Source organism: Manduca sexta, chromosome 25 (assembly GCF_014839805.1).
Source record: "Manduca sexta isolate Smith_Timp_Sample1 chromosome 25, JHU_Msex_v1.0, whole genome shotgun sequence".
NCBI classification, from domain to species: Eukaryota; Metazoa; Arthropoda; class Insecta; order Lepidoptera; family Sphingidae; genus Manduca; species Manduca sexta.
Window position 1 is genome coordinate 9159751 of NC_051139.1, and position 17951 is coordinate 9177701.

The following is a 17951-nucleotide window of genomic DNA, read 5'->3' on the forward strand; positions in this document are numbered from 1 at the left end:
TTTCCCCATTCTCGCACACAAAATCAATAAACTACACAAATGTAAACAGAATTAGAGTCAATATCTCGGAATAATAAGAATCACTATCTCGTAACACACACTACACAAATTCCTTCAAGAAGAAATATACACGAAACGGAAAAGCTGGCTCAACTCAACGTTTTCGGCATAAAACTTAACTTATTATTGAACATAATCGCAATTATAAATTTTTTTTGCAAATAAACTTCAACAATGACAAATCTACCGTCAATAATGGCGGCAAATTATCAACTATCATGGTAGCCAACATACTTTCAAAATTTTTTGGATTATTATGTTGGTACAAGATGTTACGATGGACGTCCTTTTGTCAACCAAAACTAAACTCTATGTAACGGCATTAAGATATATAATCATTAATCATTACACAAAATGTTCTAAGTGTCCACCCCCTGGTGACACAGGGATAAAGTCATGTAACAACGCGTTTTAGCGCGAAATTATAAATGAAAAAACAAAATCATGGTTTTATAATAAATTGAGCATATTTAAACGATATAAAATATAATGGACACTATAAGTGAAAAGGTCTTTATCGTTGTACATACATTTAAAAAAAATGTCAAACACCCTATTCGGAGAATTCCGGATGGATGGCAGCCCTCTCCCAGAGGAACTGGAGCCGTTCCTGTTACGCTGAAGATAGCCATCGAGCTAGTTGGTTGTGCTAAGGGATGCGCTTTCGTCGCGAAACCAAAAAAAATATATAAACATAGGAATTTCCCAAAAATGTTCTCTATAAGGTACCCAGTAATGTTGAATAGGGCATACAAGAGGCGATACATTTGTCCCGTACATGACGTCAAAATGTAAGAGTGGCTCAAAATTATATATTGTACTACAAATTTTATGTCGCGGCAGTCGCGTTACTCATTATCCGTCTCTGGTAAACTATAGGACGAGGACAGAAAAGTAGAGAACATTATGCTACAAATTACAAAAAGACGTTATTTTACAATGAACATTACGTTGCTGCGTTTCGAATTGCGAGCGAGAGGGAAATATTTTGAGTGTTAACATTATAAAATACTGTAAGGCGCGCATTGAAGCGCCGAGCTTCAGTACGCCTCGCCTCATTTGAAGTAGGACATTATACCGGCTCAATGTTGTCCTAGCCAACTCTAGTACCCAGTAGGTATTGTTGGGTACTTACATTGTAAAGCACGCAGAATGTTAGGCTTCATTAATAGACTTAAAAATAAAAATAAACAATCACAACATTTAGGAACAATTTTTATTACGATTTCTTTTATACAATATACACTGCTGCTATATATTTGAATAGCGACATAATTTCTAAATAATAATAATGATCTAAAAAATATTTAAAATAAATTCTAAACAAAATATAAAAAATAATTTCTTTAAATACTGAAATAGTTTCTCTTTTGCAAATTTAATTAAGTTTATTATAAGACCACACATACAAACACAATCTCTATAAAAATATATTGTAAGTAAAAATGATTACTTGAAAATGTTTATTCTTTATGTATATTTCACAGCAGTTCATTTCATATTTGACTTGTACTATAATATGTTTTGTTTTTGTAAAATTATTGACTGATTTTAATATCACATTATCATTATCATAGATTGGGAAATTACTACACCTACAAATAAATAAGAAGAAAAAAATAAATGAATACAAAAAATAGTTAAATTGTACAAGACTAATCGGTACATGATACATGTAATAATGAATTTATTGTTAGTCTCAGATTATATAAGTGTCATGCTTGATGCACACATAATTAGGCAACTATTTAACTTATTTAAATATTAGCAAAATTTTTAAATTAACTAATTATAATTTATGTTTAGAAGTTTAGCATAAGTATTTATCATTTTTAGCAATACTAATACATTTAACGCGAATATCAAGCCATCGTCTTATTGCCATTGTAGCAAAGAGACTTGAATTTTTCAAAACAAATATTTCTAATAGGGAGAATTTACTTAGATAATTATAATCATAACCAATTGTTTACTATCCTAATAGATCTAACAGACATAATGAATTAATACTCTCAAAGATATTAAATATTTACCTAACATTGATCCTACACACGTACTGCAAACACATTACAAAAGCAGTATTATTTAATAACATTCAAAGAGCTGAAAATTAATTTAAAGGTTGCATACATATATTATATAATACACATATATGTCATAGAAAGTTATAACCACAGGAAAGAGAAGCTTATACAAGAGCATGTGCAATTTTGCCACATCCAATGGTTAAATGGTGGTAGGATATATTTGATATCCGCCCGGATAGCGACCGCCATACTCAGAGTTTTAAAACCTGCCATAGTGGCCCACGTGAGTATCGCGTTCCGGGATCGGGCTGTGTATATTTAGTTCCAAAAAGCATTATTGTGTTGACTGCCGCGGGGTATCATCTCTCGTCAGTGGATATTCTATTGGACCCCACTCCAATTACCATCGGTTGCAGTGGGGTCACTCAGCCACGTATAAAAAAAATCGAAGATTCAAACTGCAAGTCACAAGTAATTAGCTTGACCACATTTATGATAAGTAAATCATCGTTGTCATTATCATACTAGGCTACTATAGTTATATCGCCATGTCATTTAGTACGTACATCGTCAGAAATTTTTTGCCCACTGTTTAATTGCGATGAGTTTATTGATGAAGGTATACCGCCATTACCTTAGTTTTGTTATCACGTGGTGGAAAAAAAATCAGAAGATTGCCCAGTTGTTATGATGATTTTAAATATTATTATTTTAATTTTCATTTGGATATTGAACTGCTTTCCAACTGGTGAAAGTTGTCGGAATTACCTTCAGAACATTAGCACCTTTTGCAAATGTGTGAATGCGTTGACCACGGGTTTTTCCTTGTATTTTTATTTCGTGGTTATAACGATTTAAAACAGGAAAGAATTCCGAATAGTTAAGCTTTAAAAAATGTGCAAGCGTAATGCGTTACCATTAATATATTTTGAGTATAATTAATTTTAGGATTGATTGACTGCCATTTTTATTAATACATAATAATTCACAAAATTAACATTACCGAAGTTGCTTTCAGCTCTTTGTATCTCTTATCCATCTCTCCTTTTGAGACTTTAATGTGACACTATTATGTAAAACCCACAAAAAACATATTATCATAAGCCACTATTTGTCATTGTTAGTAATAACGAAAAGTAATATTGTGTATAATATAAAAAACATTTGAAAAATGTGGCTCATAATCGAATGTAAATCTGAGTACTATTGAGCTCCTATTTTACTGGACGACTGACGTTCGTTGAGTTAATATAAATAGACATACTAAGTGAGTTATTTCACGCTAACATTTGCAAAAGCTAAAAGATATGAAATGTAATAATGAGTATTTAAATAACGTTTTCAGAATCAATCTCGCCCTGTTCGACCGTCATGTACATTCCTTCTTCCTCGTAAGTGGAATCGTGCTTCGCGAGGATACGAAGCAATGGACGCAGTTTCATCCACCACTGCTGCTTCGGTATTCTTTGGCTGTAATTAATATATTATATATAATATAATTTTATTAAACTACTCATTTTATTAATGAGTCAGGGTTTGACGCATTGGTGTAGATTCTAGAAAGATGAGTCTACTAACACACTCCGGTAAGCATGAGATCTCCAAACGCTCCAGTACATTCTCTTTATTGACAAGCTAGAGATATCATTTGGGAAATTTTTTAACTTCACCAAAGTAGAGTGCAATGTGATGGTACAGTTCTGGCGTGATTTTTAAGAGGTAGTGGAATTCCACGAAAATAAAAATATTTATACAGAGTTTATGGCCTGTAAAAATCGTTGAAAAATTTATAGTGTAGTAATGCTCCTATTGTGACGATAGCCTAGTTAGAAGTGGAATGGATTGCCGAGACGAATGTCTGCTGAATTTTCTAAAGTTATGTTTTTATTTTTATGTGAATTATAGCTTGCTTTAATGGTGAAGGGAAACATAGCGTGAAAACCTACATACTTGAGAAGGTCTTTATAAGAATTTTGAGGGTATGTGAAGTCTGATAATCTACACTAAGCTAGTACGGCGGAGTAAGGCCTAATTCCTCTCAGTAGTAGAGATCCGTGCCCAATAGTGAGATAGTATATATCAGAGGTAATATTATATAGTGCTCCTATGGTCATACTCTAGCCGAGATACAACTTACGCGAAGTTAGTTTGCGCTTTGAGATCTTCGAGTGGGGTGAACTTGTATTGACGTTTGACGATGCCGAGCAGGCAGGCGGTGTCGGGCGTGTTCGCGGGACCCTTCTGGATGGACTCGACGAGCCAGTGCAAGCACTTGGCCGCCATCTTAGTGCCCATGTTACGGTCGAATGGGGTGGGCGAACCGCCTTGTTGCATGTGACCTGGATATAAGATAATTATTAAACTCGGTTATGGCTTTAGATATAATCAACAATTCTACAAATTTATTAAAATTGCATCAAGTATTTTGAGAAAATGTTATAAGCGAAAAATAATCATTTTCAGTTACTGTTGCACAGTTGCTATATGTTAGTGAATAATAAATATCATAATGCTTTTTTTTTATAAAATCAATTTAGTTATATAAAAGACAAGCTATTCTTACCAAGCACATTCATCCTAGCGGTGAACAAGCCCTTGCCCTCCTCAGAGTAAAGGCGGTAGATGAACTCCGTGTTGTAGTTGTCGTTAGCTTTCTCGTTACGCAGGATGAGACCGCGCTGGATACCGCCGGTCATCTTCGACGCCATGTGGTACACGTCTTGCTGCAGATCCTTGATGGAAAACTTCTCTTCGTAGATATATGCAGCGTCGGCGCCACCGGCCAAACCTTAACACGTTTTCTTTCACTTAAAAATTATATCTGATGATTTGTCGATGTTAACTAAATATTTTTTACCAAATGACTCCCTCCTAGCTGAATTTCGATCACAGCGGATCTCAACGGCGATTAGCCAGTTGTGCAGGAGATAATATAGTGCACAAGTGTGTGCGCAATACACAAGGGCACTCTGTTCCTTCACCAGAAAGAGGTCAGATGCAGGACCAACGGCTTTACGTGCTATTATTTAGTAAAATGCAAAATATACGAAAATAAACGTTGCTCTAATTAAGAATCATTTTTACCTGCCAATGTAGCCAAATAGCCACAGTATCCTCCCATAGTCTCAATAACAAAGACACGACGCTTCGTTCCCTGTAAAATTAGATACAAATGTAAAATAAATAAAAAAAGGAGTCGTTTTTCGTGTCATACATCAAACCATAACATAAATGTGCGCTGAGTAGATACTAGTAAATCATTTGGAATTAACATAGGCTGGTTACCTGCGCAGACTGACGGATGCGATCACAAATTTCGGTGATCTCGTTGAGGGCAGTGTCGGCGCCGAGTGAGAAGTCCGTGCCGGGCACGTTGTTACTGATCGTGGACGGAATCACCACCAGCGGGATGCAGAACTCCGGGAACTGCGACCGGGACTCGTACAGCTCTACACCCGCTTGATACGCCTGCAGAAACAAATATTTTATTGTATTATCATATATAAACGAGATGGTAGTACTACATTCAAAGGCATGTCTGTAAAAGTAGCATATAGCACTTACTAACCAGCAACCCTACCTATTAATGAAAGAATTCAATAGACATTATTATCAATGTGTCAGTTTTAAAGAACGCAATAAATTACTTAGGATAATTAACATGAAATACTATGAATAATGACACTACCAACCTCAAAACCTCCGATAATGAGCAATCCCTGTATATTGAACTGCTTAATACGTGCGGCGATCTCGCCCTTCTTGTCTCCTGGCAGAGTACGCTTGGTGCCCAGGAACGCGCCGCCTTGAGCCACCCAACCAGTCACATCAGACCTGTTGAACGATTATAAGTTATAATCACGTATGAAACTTTATAATATAATATGCAGTTTAAACCGTATTGTACAGAAATGATCCAATCCACAAATAATCAAAATTGTTGTATTACTACCAAAGTAAATCTAACTTAATTTTTACAATGCAGTAGATTTTTTTTTATAGAACCACCAGTTTATGTTTTTGTTACTTATAAGAACCACCAGTTTAACTTTGATCGGTTATGAATTTGTTAATTTATGCATAACACGGTCCAATAGAAACTGATAGCGACCAGTCCATCTTGACGATGTTGCCGCTGATGAACCCCTCGATGCCGTCGTGGATGCCGAGCACGGTGTCGCCGCGGTAGATGCAGTTGCGCACGAACGAGCGCACGGCCGCGTTCATGCCGCACGCCGGCGCGCCCACGTGCATCACCGCCAGCGTCAGCCCCTCCTGCAACACAACCAACTCTCAGCTCGCACAACTGTCATGATTACTATAACACTTCTTCTTTGGAACTCCACTGCTGAACACAAGCATCTCCTGTTTACAAATTATCAAGTACTTTAAGGTGGTAGCTCAAGGTCCATTTTCATACATTTTGTTTCGGCTTTAATCTGGGTAACTAAACAAGTATTGGCAAGTAAAGAATTTAAATTCACGTCTAGTTAGTGATTAGTTCTCGCAGTTGAAGAAAAACGTAAAATAATTAATAATCATGGATATTTCGGCCTTTAAAATTTAATATGACGAAATTTTAAAGGCAGAAATATCCATGATTATTAATTATTTTTACATTTTTCTTTCAACTGCGAGAACTAATCACTAACTAGACGTGAATTTAAATTCTTTACTTGCCAATACTTGTTTAGTTACCCAGATTAAAGCCGAAACAAAATGTATGAAAATGGACCTTGAGCTACCACCTTAAATTATTTATGCATATGGAGTGTATTTTCTCGGTTCGAAATTCGAATGATATTTTTATACCCACTATTAAAAACTAAAAATAAAGAATACATCTTAATAGAAGATAAATAATTTAAATTAATACATACAGAAGGTTTGCCAGATTCATCAAATGCTTCCTTGGGTGGCTTCAGACGGGTTAACATCTTGTAGGTCTCTAAGTTGCGTGCGAAACTGCGCCCGCGCAGTTGCACCGCTAAATCCCAATTCTTGTCAGCCATAGCCTGTGAATGTTAAATGTATTAAATAGTCATCACTTATCAACCAAATCAGCAACCTAATTTATCACGGGAGCAAAAATTTATACTAGAATTCGAGATCCCTACAAATTGAAATAGATCAGTAATTTTATTATATTTGGAAAGATTATAAATATATCCTTACTTATAAGAGTAATAATCTTTTTAGAGAAGTAAATCCGGCACAGATAGTTACAATCTTTAGGAATGCATATTTAAAGACGATGAACAAGTCTAGGTCTCAATTTGAAGTAATTGATGAAGCCACGTTACCTGCGCCACGGCTTTAGTCCGTCGCACACACTCCATGAGCGGCAGACGCACGGCCTGGTTGCCGTCCAGCGACACCACGCACGGCTCCGTGTCCGGCGTCGCCTCCATCAGCGCCATCACCGCCTCCGCACCCATGCGACAACCCTGAGGAAAATATATACTTCCTATACGCTTATCTGCGGAACACCTAAACAATTTCAATAAAATTTTGTTAATGTGGTTGGTTGGTTAAAGCTTGAACGGTTATTTTTGCGCCTGATGGGTATTTATTTAGTTTAGGATCTTGTGGTCAAAATTAAAAAGATAAAAGGTAGTGTGCACAAAATGTGGTATTCATTAAAGTGGAATGTGTCAGAACAATGTCTCTAAGATATGAAGTTGTAAGAGGTCTATTCTCGACTTTACTAATAATCTCGGTAAATAGGATTTCTTGTAAAACATCGGTAACAAGCGTGATTAAACAAAGTAGTTAAGTATCCTTAACTGAATATTGAGGAAAATTCATTAATTGAAATAAACAATCAAGACTTGATAAAAAAGAGGCGTAGCGAATTGGAGCTAAGGAGAGAAGAGATTCTAAACATTATTTATGTTAATATTATATTAGTACGAACATAAACACAGTCAAAACAAGTTATGTCCAATTATTACCACCCAATTTTAATGGTCATGTTTTCTTAGGATTTTTTGGCAAAATGGGGACATAGATCTATTATTTTGGCAGCATTTCACTATTCACATACTATTTAATATGCTTGGCTGCATTACAATATTGTGGAATGAGTATGGTCCATCATCGGGAAACATAACAAAACAGTACTTAAACTTTGGCTACAATGACTTACGACTATTTTATCTAAAATATGTGGACTGCTAAGTAGACAGGCAAAAATCAGAGGATTTTGCTAATAATATCTGTTCAGTTTATAGGGGAATAAAAGCGGAAAGAAAATGCACTCATGGTCCAAAATATAATTATTCGACATAAGTTAATTACAGCCGTTATCCCAGCCTCCACTTTCTATACAATAAGTTGATATCTCACCAATATTCTGTCGAAAGCGGAAGGCGATCCACCTCGCTGCACGTGACCCAGCACAGTGATACGTGTGTCCTGCTGCAGGTTGTCTACCACCACCTTCTTCACCAGCTCCGCCGTGATGGGCTTACCTTCGCGGTCGATCGCACCTTCGGCCACAATGATGATGTTCAGACGCTGTCCTGAACGCCTTTCCTATTATATAAAATAATAGTAAATACATTGCCAAGGAAACCTGTGTATTGTTAATATACATATTATGCAATGTTTGTAAATGAAATTTCCAAAACAATGTTAGCAGTCACATCACAATGTTATCAGATGTCCCAAAGTCCTTTGGTAATGTTAGTATGATACAGAAAAGTGAAAGATATTTTGAATTTGAACAAGAGCCAAGAAAGGAAGTTAATAAGCATAAATAAAACAATGAACACACAATCAATAGTAGAGAAGTTTTAGATCAACCTTTAAGTTCTCTAACTAGTGAACTACATATTGTACAGTATTAATATAAAATTTTGATGTAGGAGGTTAGAAGGCCATTTAAATATATTGTTGTGTCCGTGTTACGATTGTGTGTTAAGTATTATGTGCAGAGCCACTCAATCTAGCCAGCATACCTGCTGCAACCTTTTGCAAAGCTTTTCAACCCAATTATTGGGAACAGGGTCCTCAGGTATGAATACTTGGTCTGCTTCACTCGCCAAAGCGGCCACTAATGCCAGATAACTGCAACAACCAGTACCCCCGGAATAATGGATCATGCAGTGTCCCCCGTGTAAGCGGATATACATGACATTTTTCCAGACAAAAAATTTCAGAAACACCTCAGTAATGCCAATGGAATCTGCCAATTCAAGGTGAAAATAAGAATAAATCAAGTGATCCTGCTCCCACATACAATAAAATCATATCAATTTCTTGCCTCAGCCACTTTTGCACACAACTTTTTTTCCCAATTGAGGGGCGCTGGATCTTCGCAAATAAAGCTATAAGTAGCGTCCGTACAGAGTGCGGTGTACACTGCAAGAAAACTAAAGGGGTGGTTTAGTTTACATGACTTGATAACTAGCATAAAGTGTTGAAGGACAAAAGGTTCAACATGAAGGGCAAGGCAAGGTGAATGTTCTCTGTTCTGCTTGCCTGTTCTAACTTATCACAAAGCTTATCTCTCCAGTCAATTGAAGGCGGCGCCTCGGGAATGAAGACAAAGTCAGCTTCAGATGCCAAGGCAGTGACCAGAGCAAGATATCTAGATAAATACACTATTGTTAATATTTTGCGTCGTTTTAATTGAATTGGCATGTATCCATTTAATCTAAAATAATTGCTCGACAGAGAGCACTTCCAAACATTTGATACTTTATTTTTGTAAACAATGAAGATAGCTGATACAATGAGTGTAGGCATTATATATTTATATACATTGTAAAATTCTTATGAGCTAAATCATATTTAAATATTTTACAGCTAGTTTTAATATTCTTACCCGCAATGCCTTCCCATGACCTCCATAATAAATGTTCTTTGATGAGAGTAGGCAGTGCTTACAATGGCATCAATAGCTTCAATGATGCGATGTAAAGCTGAATCAGTACCTATTGTCATGTCTGTACCACAGAAGTCATTGTCAATAGATCCAACCTATAAAAAGTATGTCCTTATAATATACAACGCTGAGATCACTATCTATAATTTGTTGAGAATAGAGATCACCTATATCAATTTATCTTGAACCCTCTGATAAGGTTAATATGCATGCAATATTAGACATTAACATAAAAATAAACCAAATTAGCAATAATATTTTATAAGCACCATAATAGGTGCACTTAGATTTTACAATATTCATTTACCCTAATTATTATATTATGTAATAATAGTTACCATGCCAGCAATATGCAAATACTTGTACTTCTCCCTTTGGTCTTTAGTAATTTTGTTGTTTTCAAGTAACTCATCAAGCAAGCTGGACCACTCCTGGCGGAAGAGGTTGGCACCGGTGAGGGAACCATCTCCTCCAATAACAACCAGATTGGTGATGCCCCGTGTCACCAAATTGTATGCAGCCTTAAGACGACCTTCTCTTTGGCTGAAAACATGATGTAATATTTACAATCACTCATGACATCCATTTAGATATTCTATATTTTAATATGAAACAAAGAATTATCATAACTTAACAGCGGGCAAGTCAATTCATTTAAGTGACAAATTTAAATGACATTGAAGCAACACACTTTCTTTTAATAAATTACAGTTTATGAATCATAATTAATACACTCCAAACAGTTAATATTATTATAAGTCTAGCTATGTATACAAGACTCTCTACGCTTGAATTCAATTGTTTTAATACTAATGAAAACATAATATTAGTGATATAAAGTGATCATAGGAATTTATGAAATAACACATATTCTTGTGAAATTCATATTTTATGTTAGGCTATCTACCTAACAACCTAATAAATTCCTAGCCTCCTTGATCTGCCCTTGGGTAAAATGTCAAATAAATTATATAAACAAACATACATGAAGTCCATGCAGCGAGCAGATCCAATGATAGTGCCTCCTTTGTGGATTATAGAGCTCACAGAGGACCAATTAGCTTCTTCAATGTTGTCGCCTCCGTCAACCATGCCCTGGTAGCCCTCACGGATGAAGTACACCTTGCATCCTAAGTAAATACCCATTCGCACCACTGACCGCACAGCAGCGTTCATACCCTGGGAGTCCCCACCGCTTGTAAACACTGCCAAACCCTTTCCTTTATGGGATCCACGTCCAATAAATTTCTGCGTCGTCGCTCCGTCCATGATGAGGGTTAATTAATGTTATCCCCAACTCTATACGTTTCTAAAAATTCAAAGTTATTACTAAATTAATTTATTATTAGGACATCCCATGGAACTTAGTCTTTTCTTCCTTACAATGATTCTAACTTAATTGTCAAACAAAACACTGTAGATAATTTAATAATATACCTACCAACCGTAAATCAAAATCACAAATTCAAATCTTGTACTTTACCAAGGTGACCTTTCCTGAATGACACAAGTTGACTGACACTTTGACTTCTGTCAAAAATCAAGTTTCTTCCACAGAGTATAACATATAATTAAATCTCCTCTCGCATCTAGATCATAGTACTATGCAGGGATGTTATGGATATAAAATTTCGGATATGGATACGGATATCGTATCTACGTCGCTGCAAAATCGCTACTTCACCGGTGTCGATGCGCAGCAGGAGCTGAGACGGCTTCGAAGGGTGGCTGTTAGTGAATGGACTGTCAGAAGCCGTTTAAAGGAAACCAACTTAACACTAAGGCGGCCTGCCACTGGTCCGAAATTGACCACAAAGCACCGGCAAGTCCAATTTGCTCGAGAGCACCTGAATTGGACTGTCGAGCAATGGCGGTCGGTACTTTTCACTGACGACTGCAGGGTGTGTTTGCATGGTAATGATAGGAGAGGCCGAGTATACAGACTGTAATATTAGAGCAATAAAACAAAACTTGTAATTAAAACACACAGTTTCTTTTGGACAGGGACGCTCAAGTGACAGCTTCACTTTACAGAAGTTATGCCTTGTGGTTTATAATAAAAATGTTCACCATAGACACAACAGATGGCGTTATTAATTATTTTGGTACAGATCTAACACCCGCACTTACCAAAATAATATGGGCACACAACAATTAATAGTTTCTCAAAAATATTAAACATTTTTACATTCTGTATACCTAACAACTGCATAAAATAATAATGCTTAGTGTTACCCAATCCCTTTGTAAAAGGTCCGCTGGCATTTCAGCAGTTTCTAAATACTTAAGTTCTACAAACTTTTTAGTAACACATTCTTTACAAAAATGGTAGCGGACATCTATATGTTTGGTTCTTTTATTGAAGCAATTATTTGAGGTCAACTTAATTGCACCCTGATTATCATTAAATAAATTAATGGTGTATGACTCAACAGTTATTTCTTTTAACAAATTAATCAAATAAATTGCTTCCCTGCAAGCATCAGTTATGCCCATGTATTCAGCTTCTGTACTTGAGAGGGCAACTGTTTTTTGTTTCTTTGCCTCCCATGAAACTACACTACCTGCTAACATAAAACATAAACCTGTATAAGACCTTCTGTCTATAACATTATTCCCCCAATCTGCATCTACAAACCCTTCTAAATTTGACTTACCATATTTAGTATATTTTAATCCAAAATGTTTAGTTTTCTTAAGATATTTCAAAATTCGTTTTGCATATGCCCAAGTTTCAAGATTATAGCAATTATTAAATTGACTCAGAAAACTAACTGAATATGCAATGTCAGGTCTAGTCAACACTGCTAAATACATTAGCCCACCAATCAGTTGCTGATAGGGTATACACTTTTCACAATTGTTATTAAAGTTAATATTTAATTTAGTCTCTAAAGGTGTGTCAGCTACTTTACAATTTGCCATATTAAATTTATTTAATAACTGATTAATATAATTTTCTTGGCTTAATGTAACTGTGCCTTTAACTTTATCAATATTAACAGTCATTCCTAAACAATTTTTAACCTGACCTAAATCTTTTATTTTGAACTTTGGAAGCCAATACCTTTTTAAATTATTACATTCACTAATATCATTTGTAAACACAAAAAGTCATCTACATACAAGGTTACTATTGTCTTTTTATGATTGTTATTTTTGTGTACAAACATGGTTCTAATTTAGATCGCTTATAACCAAGGCTAACTAGATAATCATCCACTTTCCTATACCAGGCCCTTGAGGACTGCTTAAGACCATATATAGCTCGGTTCAATTTAACTACCTTTTTATTACAGTTATCTTTAGATTCTAGCAAACATTCAGGTGCTTCCATATAGATTGTTTCCTCATGGTCCCCATTTAGGAATGCTGTAGTGACATCAAGGTGCATAACTTCTAACCCAAGTTTCACAGATAATGCAAACAATAACCTTAAGGTTGAATGCCTAACCACAGGTGAAAAAGTTTCTACATAGTCTACATTTTGCTTCTGCATATAGCCTTTGGCTACCAAACGAGCACGGTATCTAATGTTATTATCATTGTCTAGTTTTTTACGTAGCACCCACTTACACTTCACTACAGTTTCACCATTCTTTGGCTTATCCACTAGCTCCCATGCATTGCTGTCCTCAAAAGACTGAAGTTCCTCCTTGACTGCCAATAGCCAATTTTCCTTTTCTGCTCCCTGTAATGCTTCTTCTAGGGATAGTCCATTTGCATCATCAAATGCTTCCTCAGATATACACATATTAGTCATCCGATACCGCTCTGGCTTCCTCTTGGTTCGGATGGGTCTTACCCGCCTTCTCAGGTAAGTCATAACCATCTTCATGTTCACTAGGAACATAAGGGTCATCTGGGTAATCTGATGGTTTACATACTGTATCACCTCCAATCACATCTTCTGAACTTGATGTGTCCTTGTCAAATATCTCCCGCACTGAAGATGAATTTTCTATATTTTCAATAATCGGTAAGCTAACATCAAGATTCTTTTCTTCTTCCATGACAATAACATCCCTGCTTATTATCACACGTTTTGTTCTAGGGTTGAATATTCGATAACCTTTGATGTCATCTGGATAGCCCACAAGTATGTGCTTTTCTGATTTTCTGTCCCATTTATGGCGCCTCTCTTTAGCAACATGGGCCATGACGGTGCTACCAAATATTCTGAGGTGACTTATATCAGGCTTACAGCCAGTCCAGACTTCATAAGGAGTTCTTTCATTTAACGCAGGAAGCACAGTACGATTTTGTAAGTAAACAGCAGTATTAGTGGCTTCTGCCCAGAACTCTTTACCCATATCTGCATCGAATAGCAAACACCTGGCTTTCTCTACAATAGTACGATTATTGCGCTCTGATAAGCCATTTTGTTCAGGGGTATATGGGGTAGTTCTTTGATGAATTATACCCTCCTCTTTGAGAAATGAATCAAATTCCTTATTACAGTACTCACATCCATTGTCACTTCTTAGAATCTTTATTTTCTTATTACTTTGTTTTTCAACTTTAGCTTTAAATTCTTTGAAACATCTTAAAGCTTCATTTCTGTGTTTAATGAAATAAACAAACAACATACGACTATAGTCATCAACAAATAGTATAAAGTATCTGGAACCAGCAAGTGATTCATGCTCCATAGGTCCACAAATATCAGTATGGACTAAATGAAGCAATTCTTTGCTTCTTGAACCTTCATTTCCAAATGGTAAACGACACTGTTTGCCTTCACAACAGATTGTACATGTTGCCTTACCAAAATCTACCTTTTCTTGAAGATTCATACCTTCGACAGCTATTTTCATCTTACTAAGATATTTGTCATTAAGATGGCCTAATCTGCGATGCCATATATTACTTGACACTGACAAATTTGCTGCTAAATTTTCAGGCACTTTTAATTTGTATACACCATTATTCAACATAGCTGTAGCGACCAGTTCGCCTTTTTTGTTGAAGACTTCACAACCATTCTTGGTAAATTTTACTGTATTACCGGTCTTTATTAACTGGCTCACTGACAGTAAGTTAGTAGTCAAACCTGGAGCACACAATACGTTCTTGACTGTAACTTCAAATTCACATTGATCAGTCTTTGTAACAATAGTCACATCGCCGGTACACAATACTTGCAATCTCTCACTGTTAGCGATACAAATGTCCTTTATCTTATGATACTTTGCATTCTCTACCCACTCTTCATTCGCCGTCAAATGCATACTTGCTCCTGAGTCAATATACCAGTCATATTTATTAAACTGAGCACTTAAAAACACTGTACTGAATACGTTACTGGGTTTGCGTTGCATTTCTTTTTTAGATATGTTGATGTTAACATTATTTGGACACTGATTCTTATAATGTCCTGGTTCTTTGCAACGGTAACATTTGACGTGACTCTTGGCGCCAACATTGACGTTTGGTTGCGATTGAGTTCTTTGCGCGGTGGCCATAGGTAATTTATTTTTCTTATGTTGCCATTTCTGCGTTCTACTTGCGAATGCACTGCTAACCTCGTTAGATTGGTTACTTCCACTCACTTCCGTTTCCATGTCCATGAGCTTGGTTCTAATGGCGTCCGTTGTAATTTGTATGCCGGAATGCTCGATCGCCATTATCATCGGCTTAAAATTCTCTGTCAATCCAGCCAACAACAGGCAACCGATCCACTCATCACTGATATTAAAACCTGTCCCACTCAGTTTCTGCCCCGTTTCGACTATTTGCGTTACGTACGACTGCATCGAGACACAATTTTCCAAACGAATTGAGATTAAATTACGCAAAAGTGATATTCTTCGTGTAAATCCCGAGTCATCAAATAATGTCTTTAGCTTGTTCCATAGTTCCAAAGTAGTTTTAACTTCTTTTATATGGACATATAACGCAGTATCTATAGTCATCACTAACTTTGCCTTAGTTCTCGCGTCATCTGCGGCTTCTATCTTTTTCCCGGTTTCTGGTTTAATGCAGTGCAGCATATCTTCCAGGACTAGAAAATTTTCCGCGGCGAACAGCCATTCGTTGTAGTTTTCCCGGCCTTTTAACTTGGGAACATTTACAATATAATTCAATGCCATTCTTGCAACTATTACTGTATAAAGTAACTAATAACATTTAACTATTATTGTATCAATGTTTCACCACTTTTAACTGAGAAACACAACTACTTAAAAGACAAACTAAGGATTCTGGGTCTGGGCCCATAACCTGTAATATTAGAGCAATAAAACAAAACTTGTAATTAAAACACACAGTTTCTTTTGGACAGGGACGCTCAAGTGACAGCTTCACTTTACAGAAGTTATGCCTTGTGGTTTATAATAAAAATGTTCACCATAGACACAACAGATGGCGTTATTAATTATTTTGGTACAGATCTAACACAGACGTCCAGGCAAATGGTTTCCAGAGTGCTGCTTCGCTGAAATAGTCTCGTACGGCGGCGGTTCTTGCATAGCAAGAACGCCGATAAACCGATAGATTCCGAGCTCTTTTTCGTGTCTAGGGGTGACCGGGGAGAAGGTCTTACTGCCGGGAAATACACCAGGGATATTCTCTTGAATCATGTAGTCGTGTATAAAGAACTTATAGGGGAAAGGTTCTTGCTCATGCACGATAACGCTCGGTGTCATACTGCGCGTACCACTCGCCAATTTTTTGAAGAAGTTGATATTCATTCTTCGACTGGCCCGCGCTCAGTCGGGACATGAATTCCATAGAGCATTTACGGGACAACCTCAAAAGAAGCATTAGAGCCAAAAATCTAGCACCTTCGTACATCGAGGAACTCAGAACTGCGTTAGTAGAGCAATGGGACGGTGTTCCTCAGAACATATGCAAGCGGTTTTTAAAGCCTTGGGTAATACAAAATATTAATTTAACACTGTTTTTTGCATTGATTTTAAGTTTCGTTTTTGTTTAAGTTTTTTCAGTATTTCATTTTGAAACATGCATTTTTAATAATTTTTAGTACTAAAATATGAGACTTTAAAAAAATATATGATTTGCATTACTCGTATTTAAAAAAAAAAACTATTGTAAACATGAACTTAGACAGTGAGTCGATTCAGTTGCTCGCGAGTGTAGATTAAAGTAAAATAAAAATATTATGTAATATAGTAGGGCGACGATTACTAACTATCGTTCGTCGACATCGTCGATTATTAATTACCGATGAACTAATTGGAGTACATGGGTATTCGGAAAACCTCTGTGTTTTAATTTGAGATGAAGTTTGTCATGTAATGCCACCTCTTCTCCGTGAAAAGTTTTTATCACACTGTTTACATTTTGCAAAACTACCTATTGTGAGCTTATGTGATTTGGTGCAACCTTTGGTGGGTTTAAGGTGTCTTTCAAGATTCTATCGGATTTTGTAACACTGATTGAATAGTAATAACGGATTTTGTTTTCTTTCTACGTCATCAGTTAGCCTGTAGAGGTACAAAGTAATGGAAGGATATTCAGACGTGTTGTTGGTTTTAGACTCTTTATTAGACTGCACTCATTATACTAACTTAATACAATACGTCGCAAGGTTTATATACTAAGTAAGTTGATCAAAAAATGTCCAAATTAAAGTACATACTTTGCACGCATTTTGTCCTTATAAATCATTTTAATACGTAACACACCACTATTCCTTCACTTTATTAAATAAGTATCTACTCCTAAATAAGAAAAAAAATACTATTTATGAATGAGGTTATGTTATGACTAAAAATTACAAACAAGATACATATACAATGTGGCGTGTGAGCGGTGACCAAACACCTGTCGAAACATATTATCCGAAACTTATTTTAACGGATACGGTTACGGTTACGGATATATTTTTATTTCGGATATCCGATAGTTTCGGTTACGGTTACGGAGCTCCATAACATCCCTGGTACTATGATGCAAAAATAGTACCTTTACATCCATAAAAGTCCATAGTACGAAAGTGCTAGAACTGG

General features: G+C 36.2%; 1 protein-coding gene across 5 annotated transcripts; it reads right to left on the minus strand.

The window, feature by feature from the left end:
• Positions 1-1539: 1539 nt before the first annotated feature.
• LOC115447774 (ATP-dependent 6-phosphofructokinase) lies at positions 1540-16386 on the minus strand. Of its 5 annotated transcripts, XM_037442619.1 has the most exons (16): positions 16201-16386; positions 11420-11921; positions 10964-11287; positions 10317-10521; positions 9919-10073; positions 9050-9158; positions 8436-8624; positions 7391-7534; positions 6968-7102; positions 6199-6362; positions 5780-5921; positions 5373-5555; positions 5172-5241; positions 4651-4875; positions 4225-4426; positions 1540-3557 (listed from the first exon to the last, which is right to left on the minus strand). In XM_037442619.1, exons 3-16 carry the CDS (start codon positions 11245-11247, stop codon positions 3416-3418), a joined length of 2349 nt encoding a protein of 782 aa, XP_037298516.1. In that variant the 5' UTR covers positions 11248-11287; positions 11420-11921; positions 16201-16386; the 3' UTR covers positions 1540-3415. The 5 variants fall into 5 exon arrangements, with proteins under 5 accessions (XP_037298516.1, XP_037298517.1, XP_030030898.2 ...); XM_037442620.1 differs by lacking the exon at positions 16201-16386 and having other exon boundaries at positions 11462-12144; XM_030175038.2 differs by lacking the exon at positions 16201-16386 and having other exon boundaries at positions 11420-12144.
• Positions 16387-17951: the final 1565 nt, after the last annotated feature.

Excerpts from the sequence above, each read along its gene's own strand:
- LOC115447774 (XM_037442619.1), bottom strand. The coding sequence starts at position 11,247 with ATGGACGGAGCGACGACGCAGAAATTTATTGGACGTGGATCCCATAAA. Across the intron at positions 5,556-5,779 it reads TCATTATCGGAGGTTTTGAG|GCGTATCAAGCGGGTGTAGA; the intron begins GTTGGTAGTGTC and ends TTGTTTCTGCAG. Across the intron at positions 4,876-5,171 it reads CTATTTGGCTACATTGGCAG|GTTTGGCCGGTGGCGCCGAC; the intron begins GTAAAAATGATT and ends AAACGTGTTAAG.